The sequence below is a fragment of the Marmota marmota genome, unplaced genomic scaffold, assembly GCF_001458135.2.
Source record: "Marmota marmota marmota unplaced genomic scaffold, marMar, whole genome shotgun sequence".
NCBI lineage: Eukaryota > Metazoa > Chordata > Mammalia > Rodentia > Sciuridae > Marmota > Marmota marmota.
In genome coordinates this window covers 6319298-6342977 of record NW_026000016.1, presented here as the reverse complement: position 1 = coordinate 6342977, position 23680 = coordinate 6319298, and the positions used below count along the sequence as shown (strand labels likewise).

At 37.1% G+C, this 23680-nt stretch overlaps 1 protein-coding gene across 25 annotated transcripts in view; it reads right to left on the bottom strand.

Moving 5' to 3' along the window:
* Nucleotides 1–23680, bottom strand: part of Pard3 (par-3 family cell polarity regulator) — a 626126-nt gene that overhangs the window by 524318 nt on the left and 78128 nt on the right. For all 25 annotated transcript variants that reach the window (XM_048809090.1, XM_015483461.2, XM_015483455.2 and 22 more), the window contains exon 2: nt 23174–23275. In XM_048809090.1, the coding sequence (XP_048665047.1) occupies nt 23174–23275 (102 nt within the window). The remainder of the gene's footprint in view (nt 1–23173; nt 23276–23680) is intronic.

Genomic DNA, 23680 nt, shown 5'->3' with positions numbered 1-23680 from the left:
ATTTTTGTAGGTGCTCGATACCTGATGTTGCCTGCTTCACATAAGTAACTCCATCACTGTTAGGAGGAAGATTTGAACTAGGTCAGTGTCTATAACAGCTCATATTCATTTGAGTAGGTTAAAGAGAGTTCAAATACCAGGAAGAGCTGAGAGAGAGGGAGATGAAAAACAGACAATTCTCTTCCTCCAAACCTGGCCTTATAGGATTTCATTATTCTCACTTCCATGTTATAAAAACCTTCAAAGATAACTAGAAGAGAGCACTCTAAAGCCTTCTTAGTAAACTTGTAATTAATTTTCATGAATATGCCAAGGAAAAACAAATTAGAACCTTTCTTCAGGCAAATACTGACTCATTTCCACATATTTCATCCACTCATTCCCTAATACCTGAGTGTTTCCTCTGTGCCAGGCATTGTTGGAGGTGGTGGGAATAGAGCAGGGACCACAACAGATGAAAACAGAAGACAGAAAATACAGTGAAAGCCTGTAACTACTAAAAAAATTACACATTGCAACAGAGGAGGAGATGATAAGTAGCTTGCAACTAATAAAAAAGGAACTTTACACACACCCATTTTCCTACATTTAGGTGGTTTGGGAGTTTCAAGTATCGGGATCAAAATGTGATTTCTAAACAAAATTTTATCTAAGGTATCTGACACCTCAGGTGGTATTCCAACATAATTACAAAACATACCCCAAAGTCATTTATGAAAAGTCTGGTTTTTAATCTGATGACAAAAGTAAAATCTCACAATCAAGAATTAAAAAATAGATGCTATATGACAAAGTGACACATATATCCACATTGAAGAAATATACTGAAAAGTCATCCAAAGTCATATAACCAGAGACTGACTACCATTAACAAAGTCTCATGCTTTATGTCAGAGGGGCTAAGAGATTCCTAATTAGTCACCAGGTTACAGACTTCAACAATGACTTTTTAATTTTAACCCAAAGGAAGGTAGCTTGTCTGTGCTAATAATAATAATAATGACGGTTGATAAAGTCCATTTTTGGCATGGGACCCTCAAGAGCAAGGAATGAATGGCTAGCTTCCCATCTACCCTACCATCTGTAAATGCTTATTCACTTGCCTCAAAGCACAAAGACACCTTATTAACAGCTAACAGAAACACCAGGCAACTCACACAGGGTTCACCAAACACTACTGGCTTCCAGGCAGGTGATATTCACAGGTCTCGACTCCATATGCTCTTTATTCCCACAGGAGTGAGCACAGAGAATATGCTTAATTGCCACTGTGTGTGTGTGTGTGTGTGTGTGTGTGTGTTTTGTTTTTTGGGTTTTTTTTAATGAATCTGTCACTAAATAGTTCTATTGTCTTCAACAACCCAAGTATCAGCATCAAGTATCACCGACTTCTCCAGGCTGTTTCTTTACCTGGCAATGTTCAGTGGTTTAGGCCGGACTCACTTAGGGGCCTTTGACTACACCCACCCCAGCTCATCCCACCCCCAGCTGCCCTTTCCATCAACAGAGAAGATTCTGATTCAGCAAGCCCTGAGTCCTCTTTGGGAATCTGGGTGGTGGGGCATCTGTGTGCACAGCTGAGTGTCTGTAAGCCTGAGGCTCAGCTAATAGGTAAGAATCCCTATATCAGAACTGAGGGTGTATGTAGCTCAGTGGTAGAGTACATGCTTAGCATGCACAAGGTCCTGGGGTTGATTCCCATTACCAAAATAATGGAAAAAACTTTTAAGAAAACTCCCTAGATTAAATGACATCTAAAACCAAATTAAGCTACAAAAAATCTGATCCAACACCACATGAACAAACTCAATCCCTACCCTTGATCAAAGAACTTTGTTCAGTGTTTGTTGGGTTTATAATTTTTAACTTTATTTTTAACAGAGAAAAATAGTGAGAAAACAGAGAACACTCACAACCTAAAGTTCAGAGTATCTCAACCTCACAAAAAAGACAAGAATGTGACCAGGGGTAGTGGTGTATGCCTATAATCCCGGTTACTAAAGAGATTGAAGCAGGAGGGTCTTGAGTGTAAGGCCAGCCTAGATAACTTAGCAAGACCCTGTCTCATATAAAAAATAAAAAGAGCTAGAGTGTAGCCCAGTGGTTAAGCACCTCTGGGTTCAATCCTTAGTAACAAAAACAAACAAAAAAAGTAGTAGTTTTAGCCAGGCATGGTGGCAGGTGTCTGTGGTCCTAACACTCAAATTCCCTTGAGTTCAGGAGCCAGGGACCAGATTGGACAATATAGCAAACCTCATCCCCATAAAGGAAAAAAATAATAAAAATAAAATTAGTTTTACAGCCAGGCCTAGTGACACATTGCTATAATCCACCTAGGCTGAGGCTGAGGCAGAAGGATCTTGAGTTCAAGGTCAGGGAGACTATCTTTAAAAGACGGAAAAAAAAAAAAAAAAAAAAAAAAAGCAGCTGGCGCAGTGGTGCATGCAGCTGAGGCAGGAGGATCGGGAGTTAAAAGCCAGCCTCAGCAGAAGCGAGGCACTAAGCAACTCAGTGAGACCCTGTCTCTAAATAAAGTACAAAATATGGCTGAGGATGTGGCTTAGTGGCCGAGTGTTCCTGAGTTCAATCCCTGGTAACCCCCCCTCCCCCCAAAAAAAGTAGAAGGAAAAAAAGAAAGAAAAACCCCCAATTAATAATATTGTTTTTTGTGGTACTGTGGATTTATTTCACAGGCACAACAACAAATCACATCTCCAGCCCTTTTTATTTTAAGACGGGGTCTCACTAAGTTGCTTGTTAAATAACTAAGGTCCTTATTAAATTGCTGAGGCTGGCCTTGAACTTGTGCTCCTCCTATAGACATTTGCCACTGTGCACATACCCCAAGGAATAGTTTTGAGTCAGGGAACTCAAATGCATATACAGATATTCAAACTATCTAAAATGGCAATTTGGGTAGGGAAATAAAAGCATACATGTGAGTAAAACTTTAAAGAGGATAAATTTATAGCTTGCTTCCTCAAGTAATATATTAATCTCTTCTACAATGTTCAGAGCTTATTTTAAAAAAATAAGAGTTTTAAGGTTGTTTGGCTTCATCTTAAAATACAGCAGCAAATCTGGGTGTGGCGTGGTACTCCTATAGTCCCAGTACGTGGGGGGTTGAAGCAGGATGATCACTTTTAAGCTCAGGAATTCAAGACCAGCCTGGGAAACAGTGAGATTCCATCTCAAAAACTAAATAAAATATAGCAGAATAAAAATCTTTACCATATGAATCCCAGTAAGGCACATTTCAAACTCTAGAAGAAAATTAAAATCAAGAAAAATATTATGGGTCTATTGTTACCATATAATGTTATAAGATTAACTTAAACATTGGGGTAAGTAGAAACTAAAACAAGCTGAAAGAGCTTGATTAAACTGTGTTCAACACTCATTTTATGTTTAAATGCTTTCCAAAATAAGATTATATATATTTTCGAAACCCAGAGAATTGGGCTGGGGATGTGGCTCAAGTGGTAACGCGCTCACCTGGCATGCGCAGAGCGCTGGGTTCGATCCTCAGCACCACATAAAGATAAAGATGTTGTGTCCACCAAAAACTAAAAAAATAAATATTAAAAACGAATTCTCATTCATATTCTCTCTCTCTCTCTCTAAAAAAAAAAAAACAGAATTGACTCTAAGAGTTAATGTCACTGTCCCATCTATTACAAAGATTGGTTATTTACTGCATAATCTGCACTTGTAAGAATTCAGAAGTGGTATTCCTAGGTGAAAAAGAACACCATGAATTTATAAAAACATATTTCACAACTCTAAACATACAACTCTATAAAGTCTACATATCAGGGATAAATCCTGAATTTGGTTACATATTATCTATGCATAATTTTCTCTCTTACCTGCCCTTACAATCAAGTACCAAACTGAAGACTCTAAAGCACAAATTAACATAAATTGCAATGCAGTTAGTTCACAACCAAAAAAGGGTAAACAAAAAATTTACCACCAGCTGAGCACTCATTCATGCTAACCAAGCAACTACATGTAACCTTGTGGCATGCTCAATCATTTTTTAATTTTATAAAAACAGTTCCTCATTGCAATCATGTTTCACCAGCTCTTCATCACATTTGTCGTTTTCCCTATTTAATCAACTGCATTAAGTCCACTTTGTTTTAAAACCGGGTGTGGTGGCACACACCTGTTATCCCAGTGACATGGGAGAATTACAAGTTGGAGACCAGCCTCAAAAACTTACGGAGATCCTCAGCAACTCAATGAGAACCTGCCTCAAAATAACAAATAAAAAATGCTGGGATGTAGCTCATTGGCTTTAGGGGAAAAAGGAAAAAAAAAATTAAATTTATGTATGACAGCAGAATGCATTATAATTCTTATTACACATATAGAGCACAATTTTTCATATCTCTGGTTGTGCACAAAGCATATTCACACCAATTTGTGTCTTCATACATGTACTTTGGATAATACTGATCACATTCCACCATCATTTGTAACCCTATGCCCCCTCCCTTCCCCTCTAACCCCTCTGCCCTATCTAGCCAATACCAAAAAACCAAATGTCAAAAACTTTTGTTTTAATAAGCACATTCCTTGTAGCTTGCAGAAGAACCACAGCCTTTCAAAAAATTATACTGATCCTCAAAACTACAAGACCCAAGATATTTTTTGTTTTCTTTTGCTTTTCTTAATTAAAAACATCAAAGATTCCATATTGGTCCTCCTATACTTTGGAAACCAGCACCTGCTTTAGTTAGTATCAGGATGTGGCAAAATTTCTATCTGGAGTAACAGATATGGAATAAGAGTAGAGACAGAAGACCTTCTTGCTTGATTAAACTGTGCTCAACACTCATAGTTTTGTTTAATTTTATCCTCTTTCTCACCTCTACATACTTTCATTTTCCATTAATATCTACATCTTCAATGTTCTGAAATATTCTATTCTTAAACCCCAAGTTATCTTAGCCTTTAACTTGGTTTTTATTTCAAACCAAACCATCTTAAATAACGAAATGTCAGTGGAGAACTGGAAGTTCAATTAATGCCCAACACACTACACAATATTTCCCTAAAAATAACAAGTGAGCCTACTTCACTCCAAACTGAAAACCCTTCAATCTAGAGATAGCATGTTTTCCAAAAAAAGGCTTATTTGTCATGACGTAATCTGCGGGCAACAAATACTTACAGTATGTTTCTAGTTTGTGCTTTAAACTAATATTTTGAGTACTGTCATATATACATTTCCATCTGATTACATACGGTCAAGGTAAATATTTAACAAATCAGAAGATATCCTTGAAAATATGAACTGCATTTAAATTTAGGAACTTCTCGCTAATTGCTAAAAAAACTCAAAACTTGAGTACTCTTGTTAACAAGAGTAACAAGAAATTAAGGTCTATATTTTAGTATTAAACTTATAGAGAACACATTTCACCATGAGCACCAGCTGGTCCCCAGGCAGGCCAGGCAACTTCATGCCCTTGTGCATTTACCTACACCATCTCTTCCACACCTCCCAAAGGATTGTTCATGAAATACCAGCCCCCAGATGGCCTATGAAGCCAGTGGGCACTGGTCAAATAAGTTTTAGAAAAACTGCACCTCTTTTTTTCTCATGGAGCCCCCTTAAGCTCTAACATGTTCCCTAATCAGGAAGTCTAGTTTTGTTCAATCCTTTATTAAGATATTTGTGAAACACATCTTGGAAACTCCATCCTATTAGGTGAATGGTTACGTGTGTGATATCAGTTAGTCTTTCATCTTGTTGGCTTCTAAACCGATAAATATTTAATACTATTCTCTCTAAGATACAATATAAATCTTTTTCTAATTTTATTAATTCCTCTTGTCACAAAGTTAGATGGACTTTACAAAACTTAACCAAGAGCATTTGGGGTGTGAGGGGATAAAACCATGTTTCTCCTTTAGGTCTGTGTGGCATTAGTACCAACACCGCCTTTTCTATTATGATTAGGAAACTACTCTGGTAATGAAGGGGGGGAAATCACTTTTGCTGGTTACCTACACTTACACATTCTGCTTCCTATTTAGGAATCTAATATATTCTCTCTTTTTATGGGGACAGGGGATGAGCCTAGATTACTACCACTTTATGAAACAGAAGATGTATATTCCTAACTCATTAGATATTCTTAACAAGTAATTTTCTAACACAGCGCTTAAACAGAACATATGTGTTTTAGTATTTATGATAAAATTGCACTTCAAATTATCCTAGACATATCTGCATTTGCTCATTAACAAGAGTGGCATTGTCAACTGTGGAGAAAATGACTGGTATAAAAAATACAACTCTGTGTATACAAAACCAAATTACAATTAACTATAATTCTTGCATCTTTCATAATACATGGAAGATTATAAAACAGAACACCTCACTGTTATCTTCACATGTAACAGAGATGACAAATCTCTAGATTATCTAAATATTATTTAAATATAAAATCCATCCAATTTCCTTTACTTCTTACCTTTTGTCTCAGTAGGGTTTAAAACTATTACCTTAAGGCCCTGCAAGATAAAGGTAGTATTATTTTGAGATCTGTGAGTTCTATGTACACTTCCTTGAAAAGCAAGACTTTAACAGAAAAAACTATACTTCTAACTTACATTGATAAAATCTCTCTCTTTTTTTTTTTTTAATCATCTAACTTTCTGAGTTAACACTGTTATTCCACTGTTATTTTGTTTTGTTTTGGTACTGAGGATGAAATCCAACAGGGATCTACTACTGAACTCATTCCAGCCCTTTATAATTTTTTTATTTTGAGACAAGGTCTTGCTAAATTGATGAGGGTCTCACTAAATTTCTGAGGCTGGCCTCAAATTTGCAATCCTCCTGCCTCAACCTACCATGTCTCTGGGATTACAAGTGTGTGTCACTGCACTGTTGTTCCACTGTGAAGAAACCTTGTCAGCATATATGACTTCTTTATCTAGACTGTGATCTCCTGTATAATGGAGATGTAGAAGTCAGCACACATACAGATCTGTGTATCCATACACAGATAAGGAATTGCAATCTAGGTATCAAATGCCTTTAGTCCCGGCTCATGCATATATCCTGATGTATGAATTTAAACCATTTATTTCAGAAGTCATGTTCTGGTTTTGCTGAGGTAGGATTTTCAATCCTACTCACTATAACTGAATTCCTTACTTAATGAGTCCAACAAACTGCCAAATAGATGATATTTCAGTTTCCTCTGTTTCCCTTTCCCCTCCCACTGCTCCATTTAATACATGATCTCACTTCTCTTGACAAGTCTCTGAGGGATGATTATACTCTGGTTCTAACTACATCTCCTTCCCCCAGGGAAAGTATACAAAACAATGATTTTGAACTTATGGTTTCTATGGAAATCTTTCCTCAAAGTGAGGCACAAAACTGAAATTATATGTTGCTTAAATGTCACATGCTGGCTTGTAGCAGAGAACAATGCTCTAAAAAGGGGGTGATTCCTACTTGAGGAAAAAAGATGACGTTTATCTTTTTCATCAGCAATAAAGTAAGTGACCTAAGAACTTTGTACAGGACAAGCTCTTCACCTGTACCACCAATGTCCCCATGCATCCTCCCAAAAGCCACGTCTCATTTTAAGGTGAAAAACTGATAACACTTTAAGAAGAGCTTGGAACTCGATAATTTAAAAGCATGTTTACAAGAGCCGAACACCATCATTATTATTACCACCAATAGAATTACAAGCAATTAAAAGCAGTTTAGGGTAGGAAGTTAGAAATGCTTCACAGAATTTAATTAAACAAATTGGATTTTGGCACAGAATTGGGGGTCTACAACCTCTTTTAAAAACAATGCCACAGACTCCTTAAGGACAAACAAGACACTCATATTTAAACTCTCACGTGTCAAATACCAACACACAAAAGGCCTCCACCTTCAGCTTCAAGTATAGTTTTGAACTTGTTGCTTCTTCAAAAGGGAAAAGATTTTACCAACTGAATCAACAACAATGCATTCAGGCATTATCTTAATTTCCTTATTCATCTCTGATATTACTTTCTAGAATTCTACATAGAAGTTTGAATTTCATAAAAGCAGGTTTTACTACATGCTTTTGCTCAAGTTACATTAATCTGAACACAACATTTTCACACTGAAATAAATCAGAATTGCTGGCAGGTATGGTGGCACATGCCTACAATCCTAACAGCTCCAGAGGCTGAGACAGAAGGACTAAAGTTCAAGAGTAAGGTCCTGTCTCAAAAAATAGAAAGGATTAGGGATGTAGTTCAATGGTAAATTGTTTCTGGGTTAAATTCTCAGTACCAAAAATAAAAATAAAAAATAAATAAAATCAGGATTGTTGAAAAATTTTAAGCAACAAGCATCTATTATGGTTGTGATTTTTCCTAGAAGAAATACATCATTTATAAAATGATCAGAGATTCAGCCTATCTCAGACTTTATTTCCAATAAACATGTCAAGGTTCTCTGTGATAATAAGGAAAATGAGGGGGAGAAAACTAAAACTACTGAAGATGTAGCCGACATTCAAGAACCAAAATAAATGTAGCATTGATACGTAGTCATGTTGTGGCCACTTCTCTACAACATTAAGAAATAGATATTCCCAAAACAAATATCATTCATAAACTAGCTAAAATCCATATCACTTGTTTGAGCTGAATTTTAATTACTAGAAGAAGACAATTCAGAATCATTTATCTATAATGTTGAAAACACAATTCTATTCTATCAAAAGACCACTGGGGGGCATACATAAACCATGGCACTTACCCAAAAATAAACTAAAGAGGGGGAAAAAAATCACATTTGTGTGTGAGATTATTTTTATTATAACCTACTATTTGTGCTTAATAACTACAAAGTATCTCCAAAAGTACTAACATTAAGAAAAGAAATATAATTTTTAAAAGATAAACTTTAGATTGTCTGAACAGCCTAAAATTTATATATTCTACACATAAATAAAGCAAAGAGCAAGAAAGCATAGCCACACTCACTTTCTACCATTTTCATTCAATAGCCTCAAAGAATTCTTTAGGAAATATAAACTCCAATCCTAGGGAACAATATTCTTGTTAAATGTATATAAATACTAATTTGCTTTTATTCTAACACTTTGTTTCTGCCTAAAAGTCAAGCTTAACCTTTTAGTCTAGATAACAAAGTTCTTCATTAAAACCATGTTTTATTAGATTATTGCATATTAGTAATCAAAATCTTCTAACATGACAGATGTTAATATTGAGAAATGTGTAACATCCTTGTGATAATGATTAAATATACACACAAATGAATAATGAATTTCTACAAACAGATTAGTGGTGCAGAAAATGATTTTAAAGCCTTAACATGTTCAAATTAATCAAGAAACTTTTTCAAAAGAGTATTATATAATAAATATGAAGAACAATATTACATTGAACTTTAAAGGAAATGTAAAGTGGTCAGAAATTTCTGTACCAACCTGCCTTTTGCTGATTTCTGAAGTGGCTCTTTTGAGATTCAAGGACCTTGAAAACCTCAATGCCTTCACGGAGTCCTTCCTAGAGACACCAGAGAAAGAGTAATACCTTCCTGCAGGCTTCCTCTTCACCCTGTCTGCCATCTTGACCCATCAGAAAGGCAACATCCACAATGTCCCAGATTTCAAAACTAACTACAAAGTAAAATAATCCCCTCCTCAAACTATACAGCCTATGTTTTGCCCAGTCCTCAGATAAGGATAACAACTTAAGAATAGGCAGGAAATAGAAGACAGAGCCCATTCCACATAAGTAATTCTAAATGGACAACATAGCCTTTGCATATGGCAACATCAACTCCAGGCTCTCTACGGAGACCAGGTTCAGGCTCTTCGGCACCAAATTAAAACAACCTTCACCAGTTAAACAGGCCTGGAGTAGTTTGTCAAGAGTAAAACAGGGTGTAGCAACACGCCTTCTAGTCAGTGGGGTGTGAATAAATACGTCAGGTTCAAAGAGGTTTCTTTAACTCATTCCTTGTCAAAACAGAGAGCAGGCCAGTAGGCTCCAAGATAGATCCAATCACAACTATTTGAAAACAGTAGTCCTCTTAACGTGGCTATTTAGTTAAGCTCTGTGTACAATTTTTGAGGGGAGGTGCCGGGGAGCGGGTACTAGGGATCCCAGGAGCCCTCTACCACTGAGTTACTTTCCCAGTCCTTCCTTGTTTGTTTGTTTATTATTTTGAGACAGGATCTTGCTAAATTGCTGGGGCTGGCTTCGAACTTGCAATCTTCCTAGCTATGTGTACACTGTCTTCCTCCAGTGAATGAGAAATTGGATGATCAGATACTCAAACACACAGGTTTTACTCAGAAAAACACAAAGTACTAAGCATTATTCATTAGGAGTCTAGGATACCCTTCATCTGTACCAGAAATGGGAGGAAGGGTGTTGTTATGCCCTTTCCAAAAGCAACAAGAATATCTTATCTCAGGTCTAGATGAACTGATGATGAGTGTGTGAAGAATATTCAACAAATAAGACTTGAAGGCTGGGAGTACAGTTCAGTGGTAGAGTGCTTGCCTCCCACATATGAGGGCTGAGTGCCATCCCAGCACCACCAAAAAAAAAAAAAAAAAAAAAATTTTTTTTTTTGCTTTGTTTTGTTTTGGTTTTGTTTGTTTAAAAGTCATGAGAAAGCCAGGAGCTGTGGGCCATGCCAGTCATCCCAGTGACTCACAAGGCTAAGATAGGAAGATCACAAGTTCCAGACCAATCTCAGCAGCTTAGCAAGACATTGTCCCAAGGTGGCAGATGGGTGAGGGGGAGAAAGAGAAGAAAATGTAGAAATACATCACAAGAAAATATTGGATTTTATGAATATTCACAATACAATTAATTCTATTCATAATACAGCCACATAAAACTCAGTACTTTAGGAGACATTCAAGTCTAACCCAAAGATTGAAAGGAAATACATTCAAGGTAACATTTTCTTAATTTAGCTACTAATCCTGAATATTCATTCGTCAACAAGAGATATACAATTATTTTTAAAACACATATCAATCATTAAAGAAGCTATATAACTAAAAAAAAACTATATAACCAAACATTAGCTTGTACCAGAAATACAAAACTGATGGATAATACAAACATAGAATATTTAAAGACGACAGTGTTTAACAAAGAGGTATATACTGCAGCACTGCTCCAAGTGTGGTCCCTGTCTACAAGGAAGTACAGAAACAGTAAGCTTTTGGAACACAGCAATTTGACAGAGTAATATTATGTCTGTTGATTCTAATAATAGATGGAATAGAAGTATGCGAAACACAAGCCAACTTTTCCGAGCAATTCTCTTGCATTGTATTTAAGAACAGTATTGCTATGCCACAGATTGGAAAAAGAAAACAAAGCTAACCTTTCACAAAGGTAGTGAAAGATGCAGTTGTCGGTTGTTTTCTTTGAAGGCAGAACATTTAAGACTGCCTTTCTGGGAGGAAGGGATCGCAGACCTGGCTGTGGTAAATAGAAAGAATTTTTCTTCTGAAAGCTGACCAGAACACACCTCCTAATATTCCCAGACTGAATATTCCCACCTAAATATGGAACATTTCTTGCTTTAAAAGCACTTGGAATTAAATTATGCTATGAAAAAAAATAGAAGCAAGACATAGCCACATCATGAAGGGACAAAATGGTTGGAGCTGAAAATATTTTGTCAGTAACGTCATCTTCCTGTTTTACAATGAATCCCTAAAGGTAAATGTTCTCTATTCACATCCGTATCTCAAGGCCTGCTTGGAACGGAATATATGCTCAATAAACAGGCACCAGCTAAGTTAAAGAAAATGATGCTGCTACGGAAACGCAAATGCAGCTTCAATTCCATAGCAGCAGCATTTTCTTTATATCTCATGCTCCTGGCAACTGAGATATCGCTGACACCGCACATTAGTGCTAAATAACAAATGCCTGAGAATAGATGTTCATCATCTGCCTGGCCCTTTGGAAGGAAGTATCTCTTAGAAATGTTTTGTAAGAAAATAAGTCAAGCGGTAAGCGACACACTGAGATACAAAGAACTTCAGGATTCTGAAATACAGGGTTATGGACTCTGTGACTCCCTCACTCTAGGTCAATTTCCACATTTAAACTACGTGCTTTTAACTTAGCAAGGGCCTACGCAACTTAGTGAGACCCCATCTCAAAATAAAAAAGGCTTGGGATGTGGCTCAGTGGTGAAGCACCCTTGAGTTCAATCCCCAGTGCCCTCCTCCCCCCCAAAAAAGTATGTATGAATGTGTATACACACACACACACACACACACTGAGTGTGCTTTTAATATACTAAATGAACTCTTCATGACTGCTAGTCAAATGCTTGCCACTCTAACATTAACTGGTCCTTAAGTCATAAATTTCTAGTGGCTTTACTGAATGTGATTTTCAGAACATAGTTTACAAATACCATTGCTACTGTCAAGTCTGAGGCATAGCCTCTCTTAATTATTTCTTCACAGTATTTCAAATTCAGCTCTTTTGTTTTGTTTTGTTTCCCAAAAGTCTAGATTCATCTTACTCTCATTCATATATTTTATGATAGGAGAATATTTTATCTATATTTCCTAATTAAAATGTATTCATGCATATTTCCTTCACAGTCAAGGGCTATAAATGTCATACAATTATACATGTACAATTATACATGGACCATCAGAAGAACCAAAAAAGATTATTAGATTAGAATGACTGCAATTTTTTTGCCACCTGGAAATGCTATTTGTCACATGCCTATAAATACCATGTATTTTATATGGTTGTGATTTCCAAACTCTTGTCTCCAGCTCTAATCTCTCCCTTGGTCATCAGATTCATATGTCCAATTACCCACTTGACATCTCCATCAGATGTCTCATCCGTATTTCAAAACCAGCTAAATGTACCAATAGAAGGCTTGACCTGACTTTGAATCCTTTCTTCCCTCCTTCAATTTTCTTCATCCAAGTCAATGGAACCTCTAAATTCCCTTCTCCATTTCTTCTGCTTCAGACTCGAAAAAGTCATCTATAATCCCTTGACTTCTCTCATTCCTCACAGTCTGAAATTCTTGATATTTCAATTCAAAACATATCTCAACTTCACACATTCTTCCCCAAACTCTACTCTGGTCAAGTCTTGTTCCCCTCTCTTGCCCATCATCTCACAATAAGCTTCTGAAAATGCCATTGATGATATCACCCCACAGTTTGATGGCTCGGTGGCTTTTTATTGAATTTACTATAAAAATCTCAAAATCCTCAGAATAGCCTCTGATGTCTTCCCTACTGTAAATTCTGCCTACTCTCCACCCCGCCTCCTTCCCCTCTCCCATTGCTCACTGCATCCAGTCACAATGATTTCCTTGTGACCCATAAACACTTCAACCCTTCTTCCACTTCAGGGTTTCACACCTGCTGTTCCCTCTGCCCATAGTGCTCTGCCCCAGCTGTTACCAGATCTGGCTCCTTCCATTCCAAACTCCAGCCCACCTGTCTACTCCTGTGACAGGTCCTTTCCAACCACCACAAAGTGTCACCTGCCCCTCTATCGTCTATCATATCCCACTCTCACTTCATTCCTAGTATGTGTTCCTACAAGAAACTCTGTGAATCAGAAAATACCCTGATGATGCTCACTAGCTCATCCTCAGCACCTCTCACTATTTCTCAAAGGACTGAGTAAGTTTTTATTAAGTGAATGTTGGAAGGATAGAAGGAAAGACCAAATTTGGAAGCCCTGCTTAACCTTTGCTCAAACTCTGTAAGTTTAGTAACATGAACAATAGGTACCAGTAAATATAACTTGTCATACAATTATACATGACATTAAGCTCTTGACATTTTAACAAATGTCATAAGAAGACATATAAATATATAGATAAAAATACAGTTTTTTACTAGCCAAGCTAGCTTCTTTCTCCAACCTTACTCAATAATTAGAATGTTTATTATTTAGGGCCAGGAAGAAACCCAAAGAAGTGGAAATAAATCTGAAAACCTGGGAAACACATTTTTTTAGATGGGGTCACTACAATCTGTATTTCCTTAATACAAGGTATTAGCATAATCTACTACAGGGGGTAGCACATGATGTCAAAACATTTCTTACTTATAAGTTGACTTATTCTGCATTTAAAGTAGAACCAAAGGGTCCAAGTTCTAATTTTCCTCTTCTTTTTCTGTAAAATCCAAGAAGGGAGGAAAAATCTGTTACATGGTACTATGCTTTCTATTCTTTTGTGAATACTGTGATCTTGTTTATAACTTAAAATTAGTTCCCCTGAATTGTCCAGAAAATATTTATTAAGAAGAAGAACTGGGTGCAGTGGCACACATCTATAGCAGTAGTGGCTCAGGACGCTGAGAAAGGAGGATCACAAGTTCAAAGCCAGCTTCAGCCTCAGCAAAAGCAAGATGTTAAGCAACTCAGTGAGACCCTGTCTCTAAATAAAACATAAAATAGGGCTGGGGATGTGGCTCAGTGGTCAGGTGCCTCTGAATTCATCCCCAGTACCTAAGGAGAAGGAGAAGAAGAAATTAACATTCATTCATCCTCCTCCCTCCCCTCCCTCCCCCCATCTCTCTCTCTCTCTCTCTCTCTCTTTCTTTCTTTCTTTCTTTCTGGAATNGGTGGGGTGGGGTGGTGTGGGAGTGGGATGTTACTATGGCTTTTGAGGAAGTAGGGATACTGGGAGATTATGATATATTCTTTGTGTAGTTCCCAAATACTCAAAATATAAAACTAGGCACTCTTTTTTTTTTTTTAATTTGTTTGTTTGTTACTAAGAATTGAACTCAGGGGACTCTACCACTGAACTATACCTCCAGCCCTTTTCTATTTTTATTTTGAGACAAGGTCCTGCTAGGTTACTAAGGCTTGCCTGAAACTTTCAATCCTCCTACCTCAGCCTCCTGAGTTGCTAGGATAAAAGTATGAACCACCATGTCTGGCTCTGCTTTTTTTCTGTTTCAGAAAAACAAAAATACTGATGGTAATACTAGGAACCCTCAAATTCTAAGAATGAAAAAAATAAATGAGGTATTTCTTCCAACAACTATTGCTGAGCACCAATTGTAAGACAAGCTCCTTTCAAATTGACAGAAATGTAAAAATAAGCAAATGAAACCGATTACCTACGTAAGACAAATACCTTAGATAATCTGGTTTAGTCATTTATTTGCTGCTTTTCAATGCCTTACAAGTTGGTATTCCAGGAACGAATATCCTCATCTGACACTGGTGATGACAGTGGCAGTGACAGTGACTGCCAATGACAACAGCAATTAATCTTTACTGGGCCCTTAATTTTGCAGAGACAATGCTAAAACATTAACAGGATTAATCTTCAATTTAAAACAACCTCACAAGGTAGGTACAATCATTTCCCATTTACATACAGGAAAATTAAGGCTAGAGAGGTTCAGTTATCTTCCCAGGCTCATTAAGTAAAGAAGTCATGGAACCAGAATTCAAATGCAGACAGTGAGGCTCCAGATTCCACTGCACAAGAAGCTCATGGCTTATGAAGCAACACCAAAGCCAAGTGCAGCAAACCAAGTTACCACACATATGATTAATATAACTGAAAATGCAATAGAGACTCTGTCCCTTACTTCTCCTGACTGACTGGGCATCCTGGACAAGCAACGCTTACCACTTTCCTAGGTAGGCTCAGGGCCAGTCAATACTGCACAGAATGTGCCCAACTGCAGAGCCCATACTGCTTATGAGGGATCTTGGTACCCTTCTTACCACTTGGCCGCCTACCAGATTCTCTACCACTACCACCTGCACAAAACAAAGAACTGTGGGCAAACCAGTACCCATAAATGTTTAAATGTTGGGAAATAATATTTTTTAAATTAATTAGCTATTCAATGTTCCACTTGACAGTTAATTTAAATATTCTCTTCTTTAGAGTCTCACTAAAATAATAAATTCACTTAGAGGAAATTAATTAAGTCATCTAGTTACTGAAGTCTATTTATACAAATTATCTCAATGCCAAGTATCAAACTTTTAAAATCATTCCTTCCCTATGCCAATTCATACTAAAGTTAAAATTTTTAAAGTTTCTATTATAAGCTATATTTAGAATTGTCTAATGCTTTCTTCATATTGGGATTAGGCAGAAGCAAAATTATTTATTTTTTTTAAATTAGAAGTAAAAGAAAAAATCCTCAGTTACTCATATATCCTACCCTCAGAGAAGACCACTACTGATATTTTTTGTTCTGTCCCTTCAGACTTTTTCACACATAATTATTTCTACTAAAATTAGACTGTGTGTTTATGCTGTTTTAATAGATTTGCATCTGATTCTCTAAATTATCTATGCTTCAGTCCACATCTGACACTCCCAAGGCATTCAAACTCATTAAAATTAACACTTAACCCTAACCTCCCACCCCAACATGGTCAACTTAACCCCACAATCCAACCTCCATGGCCTCTCGCCTCCCCATCCACTGTAACTCATTCTTCACAGTGCTGCTAGGAACGTGTTTCTCAAATGTTAATCTGATATAGCTATAGGGATATAGCTCAGTTGGTAGAATGCTTGCCTCGCATGCACACAGCCCTGGGTTCAATCCCCAATACCACCCCCCCAAAAAAGAAAAAAATTAATCTGATCACATGACCTTCCATACATCTCCACTCACCTATCCTTAACATGTTCACTTGCCACTTGATCATTCCTCCACCCCACCCCAAAGGCCAACCTTGCTTTAACCTGTGTTTGGTCAGGGTACTTTGCTAAATCTTTCATAGAACCATTCCTTTTGTTCAAAATCATTGTCTGATTGTAATTATGCTTTTAATTTTTGTAACTGTTCAATTCTTCCTTTCCCAATAGATAACCATGCCCAAGAAAACAGGGACCACATGTACTTTTATTTGACTTTGTATAGCAGCATTTCACACCATGCCTAGTATGTAACAGGTGTTTATTAAACTGGCTGAGTTAACTGAAAAATAACTAGTGTTATAATCTTTCCAAGCACATTATTATATACATTGTCTTAACTGTTATTATTGAAGCACTCTGGTTTTAAAAATTCTCAATCTTTTTCAAGAAAGTGTTGACATTTAGGTTTTTGTTTTGGTTTGGTTTTTTGTTTTGTTTTGTTTTGTTTTGGTACCAGGAATTGAGCCCAGGGATACTTAACCACTGAGCCACATCCCCATCCCTTCTTATATTTTATTTGAAGACAGTATCTTGCTAAGTTGTTTAGGGCCTCACTAAATTGCTTAGGCTAGCTTTGAACTTGCAATCCTTCTACCTCAGCTTCCCAAACTGCTGGAATTACAGGATTACACCACCAAGCCCTGCCAACACTTAGCTTTGATTCAACATTGAAGCTAGGTTTTATTTTATTTTATCTTATTTTGGTGGGGTGCTGGGGATGGAACTCAGGGACACTTTACCTCTGAGCTACACGCAAGCTGTTTTTCATTCTCATTTTGAGACAGGGTCTTCCTAAGTTGCTGAGGCTGCCCTTCGATTTTTGATCCTCCTGCCTCAGCCTTCCAAGCATCTGGGATTGACAGGCCCCCATAACACCTAGCTGAAACTAGGTTTTTGTCTATTTAATCTCAAATATTCATCAGGCGGCAAGAGACTGTATATGTATACATAAATAAATTATTCCTTTTGATTAAGAAAACAAAAAAACACATGTTCTAAGTATTCCCCTATAGTGTTTTCTGTAAATAGGGAGGGTTCATGATAAGACATGCCTGCAGAAAACACTGTTGCTTTAAAATGTACATTTTCCCAAAACCAAAATATAAAGATGTTTGCATTTACTTCATTTAAGGGAAAACAAGGCATAGAGAGTCCATGATGTTAGACCATGCCTGATCTACCTAAACAGCAAAAGATAATGTGCTGGTCTTAAGTAACATCCTAGGCAGACATCATAATTCATAGAAATTTATAGAAATGTGGCCAGAACTTGCATAAAGAAAAAACACTTGGTGTAAATTATTTATACTAAAACATTCTAAGGCAGATTACAATCTGATGCATGTGATTTTATATTTCAAAACATTTTATATTTTATATTTCAAAACAACAAGCGTGTGATGCCACATCCTAACAGAAATTATACACTTCTCTGGGAGCCCCGTTTAGCAGTGCATCCATGGCTTTTTCACATGCAAATTGATTTCACATGTTTAGTAACAACTAAAATAATCCATTTAACTAAAATGAGGACACCTTAGTTATTTGGGTTATAACTGCTTTACATTAAACACAGAATTTACTTGCATTACATAAATGTGAACACATATACATTTGTAACCAGAAGTCCTCCCTCATTCAAGGCATGTGTTTTGCTTTATTTTACAGCTTGACAGTTCTGAGGAAGGCACTAAAAAGTAGAAAAAGAGAGCTTTCAAAGAAATTAACAGGAGTGTCAACTCTAAACAGTTAAACCTCACTATCATTTATGCAGCAATCCATTCCTTAACAGAGTCATTTATTAAGGTTCTTAGAATTCATTTCATCATCCCCCAATAAATTCGTTTTAATAATCCTTATTTGAGATACAAAAAAATATGTTCTAGCCAGGCACATCTGCACATGCCTGTGATCCTAGTGACTTGAGAGGCTGAGGCAGGAGAACTGCAAGTTCAAGGCCAGCCTCAGCAACTTAGAGAAAAAGGCTGGAGATACGGCTCAACCGTAAAGCCCCAGGGTTAAATTTCCAGTAACTTAAAAAAAAAAATAAAGTTCTGCATTCTCTTCTACAAATTGTACAGACTCTGACTGTCCTCAGCATACAAACAACAGAGGGCTTTCATCCATCCACATTAGCAATATCAATAAGTAGGGACAGAATCTATTAAGCTTTTTAGAGTATGCATAGAGAGATGTTTTCCACCTATAGTAAGGGTACCTCCTACCATCACATTGTTGGACACTTTTTTTTTTAATGAACGATGACAAAATAAGCAAAATTATGATTTATATATGGAATAAAAAAAAAGATTCACAAAAGCAGAAAACTGTAAATTCTTCAAATTAAGACATGCTCCTGGGCTGGGGATGTGGCTCAAGCAGTAGCGCGCTCGCCTGGCATGCGTGCGGCCGGGGTTCGATCCTCAGCACCACATACAAACAAAGATGTTGTGTCCGCCGAAAACTAAAAAATAAATATTTTTAAAAAAAATTTCTCTCTCTCTCTCTCAAAAAAAAAAAAAAAAAAGACATGCTCCTTACCTGAAAGTTCTGCCATTCGTCTATTTCAAAAGCAAAATTTATTACAACACATTTTGGAAATTTCAATATATATGTCTGGTGGGCTGATTTTTTTTTTCCTTTTTGTTTTGTTTTTAACACTGGGGTAATTTTATTAATACATGAGTTACCAAAACTACATCAGTTTATAGGTTAAAAAGCTATTGGGGAGGGGGATGATCAAAATACCTCTGCTTGAGCTTTTCCCCAACACTTCGAAACCACTGCTCACACACATACCTCTTAACAGTCTTCTAAAGAAACAGCCAGACTTCCCGGAGGAGGCTGGACTCTGACAAACACCCACAAGCAGTAGACAATGATCTCCATCACAACTTTTTGCCATGTCTGGACCCCAATACAAATGCACATGCTCTTCAGAGTGTGTTTAATTGCCACTCAATTCAATCCTTCTTTCACCAAGCACAAAAACAAGCAGTGGAAGACACTGCACAAGGTCACCACCAAACCAGAACATGCCTGACATCATTCTTGGTCACAAGAGAATTACATCCAAGTATGACAAAAGGAATGCTTGATCAAACATCTTAAATCACCTTCAGCACCAAAGATACAAAAGAGGAGACAATAATATGTACAAGAGAAAGACATTCTTGTCCACACAAAAGTACACTTCCTTCAAATCTAAGCACACAGCCAATTACGCCTGAAGTCTTTGATTATGCCCCTTACATTCAGTCTCAAGCAACTGTCATGCAAAAAGAAGTGATTCTCAAATGTATTTTTTATGATATATTTAGAAATTCCTGAATTTACTGTCACAGAGGGAACAAAAGGAGTGGCCTAGACCCATTGATGACAATATAAGACAGGTTCTGAAATAATAGTGAAGACCAAACCAGAAAGAAAATCAGATAAAAACAATTCAGAAAGTAGCTCTCTCTCATAAACAAAAGCATTACAGTTGGCCTAAATTGTGCTGAGGACAACACAAAATCCTTTTTGGTTTTTCATAATCTGGCAAAATATCAATTGAGAAAACAGAGAATTGGACATTAAAGGTGAAAAAGACACCATGAAAGCCCACATACTCTCCTGCTCTGTGGTCCCCATGGGAAAACAGCATAGTGGAGAAGGGGCAAACAAAACAAGATACACAACTATGGCCAAAGTAGATGAAGAATATTCTTTCTCTGCCTTAGAAAATCGAACCTATTCCAAGAACCCAAGACAACCCATGTTCAACTAGTACCATGTTCAACAAATCTGGATACAACCTGGAAAATGAAATTGTATGGGCACAAAAGGCACTTTCTCAGGGCTCTCTGCACTGATCTCTCATAATCAAAGGATAATGCAGAAAATTATGACTAAATTCTTCAATTTTCTTTTGCTATCATTTGAAATGTTATTTCTTAATCCTAATTTGTCCCTTTTAAAAAGAAAAGAACTTTTCATATTACAAATTCATGGTGATCAGACATGAAATTGGCACCATTAGGAGAATTTTCCCTATGAAAAACGTGATTTCAGAGTTCAGTGACCCTAAATATGAAATGAGAAGAATTGCAAAATGCCAGAGATCCTACTTCCCCAGGCTGGGTATCTTCATTTTAAACATACATCCAGAGGGCTTTCAAAATATGGTGCATCTTTAGAGGAACTGTATTATGTAGGAGAAGTATAATGTTTTTGTTTTGATGTAAAAGCAAAACAGGTGTCAAGATTTTTACTCACAGTAGCTGCCAAAAATAGTTGAAAACACTCCAGGCTGATTAAACAGAATCAAATTTCAGAGCCATAAAAAACAAGCATACAGCATACCACATCCCACAATCTCTGGGTTTGAGTAATGCATCCAACAATACTGTCAATCTGGGGACTCTGATTTTGAATTGTTAATTTTATTTACATATGTATTTTACAGTTACAACTTAAAATGGGTCCTTTAACCCAGGAAATCATTGGAAAAATTGAAATTACTTTTCTATAAGCATTTCAGAATAAAATGCCAATTTAAAAGCTACCTCAGCCTTTTGTACATGTACTCTGGCATTTTTGATATAGAAACTGATTTCCATCAACATGATATAAAATTGTCTAAAAAAGTATATCACTTATTAATGGTTAAAACTATTTTTCCCCTCAGGTTAAAGTGCTTTTTTGTTGCTCTTCATTTTGTTTTCTTTGTTTATTTTTGTAGTAGTAGAGATTGAACACAAGGGCGCTCCCCACTGAGCTACATCCCTGACCCATTTTACTTTGAGACAGTCACAGGCTGGCCTGAAAATTGCAATCCACCTGCCTCAGCCTCCTGAGGATTACAGGTGTGCACTACTGCCGAACTATTTTTATATGAGAAATAACAAAAGGGAAAGGAGAAGGCAAGGAGGAGGGAGGAAGCGGCAAAGGAAAGGGAGAGGGAGAGAAAGAGGAAAGAAAAGAGAAGTCAGAGGGAGAAGAAGAGGATAATGAAGGAAAGAGCAATACGACATCAGTTCACCTCTTTCAAACATGATGGTTGGGAAAGGGCAACTGTGTCAATTCTTCAGAAATCCCTGTAATCACTGTAAGCTTTAGAACAGAACCACAAAAAGTTGACTATAATTGAAGTCTCTAGATGGTGCTTTTCATGTGGCTCGCAGAAACATTGGAGAGTCCCCCTATTACTGACTAAATGAAAAGCCTCAAAAGGAGAAACGGCACCAAAAAAAGAAAAACAGTATCCATCATACATATGCAGAAGAGTTCTGCAGTTTTTGACACAGTGTCCTGGCCCACAATAGCTGCAATGGGACAATTTCACAATGGCAGGTGCTAGTGAATCCAGTATTCCTGAATTTATGTAATATTTCCATCTGAAATCTTTTGTTTTCTTTGAGATTTCAGGAAAGCATATAAGATTTCTGCAGACTCTGAGCAGGCATGTTGCTAATTGTTAGAAACGCAGGAGTGAGCAAGATCCAATAGCTGGGCTCACCTACTCACAGACCAGTGAACAAATGGTCGAGAGGATGAAAATAGAGGGATGGTGATTAGAAAGTGTCCTGGAAGGAATCAGAATGAGCATCCTGAGGATTTTGCCATCTTCCCACCTCCTTACATAATGTGGCTGGTGTAACACCCCATGCTATGACAGTGATGTTTTATGAGGAAGTACATCTATCAGGCAGCAACCTCAATACAGCTGTCATAATACAACTGTTTGTGTGGCTGTGAGCCCTTCTGCAATCTCAGTTCAAGTCAAACATGAAAGAAGATGTGGCTAAATAACCCTACAAGCCTGCCCAAGTCTCATCATCTCATTACAAAAAAGAATTTGCTGACTTCTATATGCAGAGCCAGACATCCTGAACAAACTATTAAAACCTTGAGAATTGTCACTTCTCCTCCTCACTCCTTCATGATACCAAAATAGAAATCATGGAGATAGTGTTCCAGTGCAGAGAAAAACTCAGAGCAATGATGGGAAAAGGGGCAGCTTTCTGAGAGCCATCAACCACAAGGGAGGGTGCCCAAGATGTGCTTGCTCAGGCCACCTATTGGAATGGACCATCTCTGGGCCAACACTGGGACAGACGTCTAAGGCTTTGTATATCCTACACTGAAACACAGTCCTAATGATAAGCCCAAGTTGACAAGGAAGGTGTACCGAGGTTAATGCCTGATAGTTGTAGTAGCACAGCAACCTTTTAAAATAATATTTCAATTTTAAAAGTTGCATTTTATAAATTCCGAACTTAAGTCCTGGGTATTGAGAAAATCATTACACCCTGGCATTCACAGTAGTGAAGATTGTGGATGATTATTATACAGCAAAATAGACTAGAGTGGATGAGACAAATGATATTTAAAACAGAAAGGAAAGTGCTCTCAACTACCACTCTCTCCCCAGTCCCCAAACAATACATTCCGAGCAGATTTCCCTGGACTTGAACTCACCCTGTCTTTATCATCTGCTACATCACAGAGGATGTCATCCAGGTCTAGAATTCCTCCATCTCCATGTTCCAAGCGATGCACCTGTATCCAGTAGTTTGGATCCTAGACAAAAGGACATAAATATTGAAGTAACAAGTTACAAATGCCAAAAGGGAATTCAACAATTTAAACTGTGATAACTTCCTGCCCACTAAAGGAAGCAGACTATATCAACAATACTGTAACTGAATAAAAATTAAGGTAGCTCCCTATGTTTCATATTAAGTTGATTTTTCTTTTATTTTATTAAAGTCACTCATGCATACTCTTCCTCTTGGCTCAGATGTTGATTTACTACATAGGAATGGCAAAAAAAAAAAAACAGCAAAATTTGCTGCATAGGAAATATTGACTCTCTAAAGTAGATTAGGTTTCCCATTTTCCAGTATATTAATCCACTCAATGCAATCTACAAAATTATATAATAACCAGCAGCATATATTATTTGCTGAAAAACTCTCATATTTG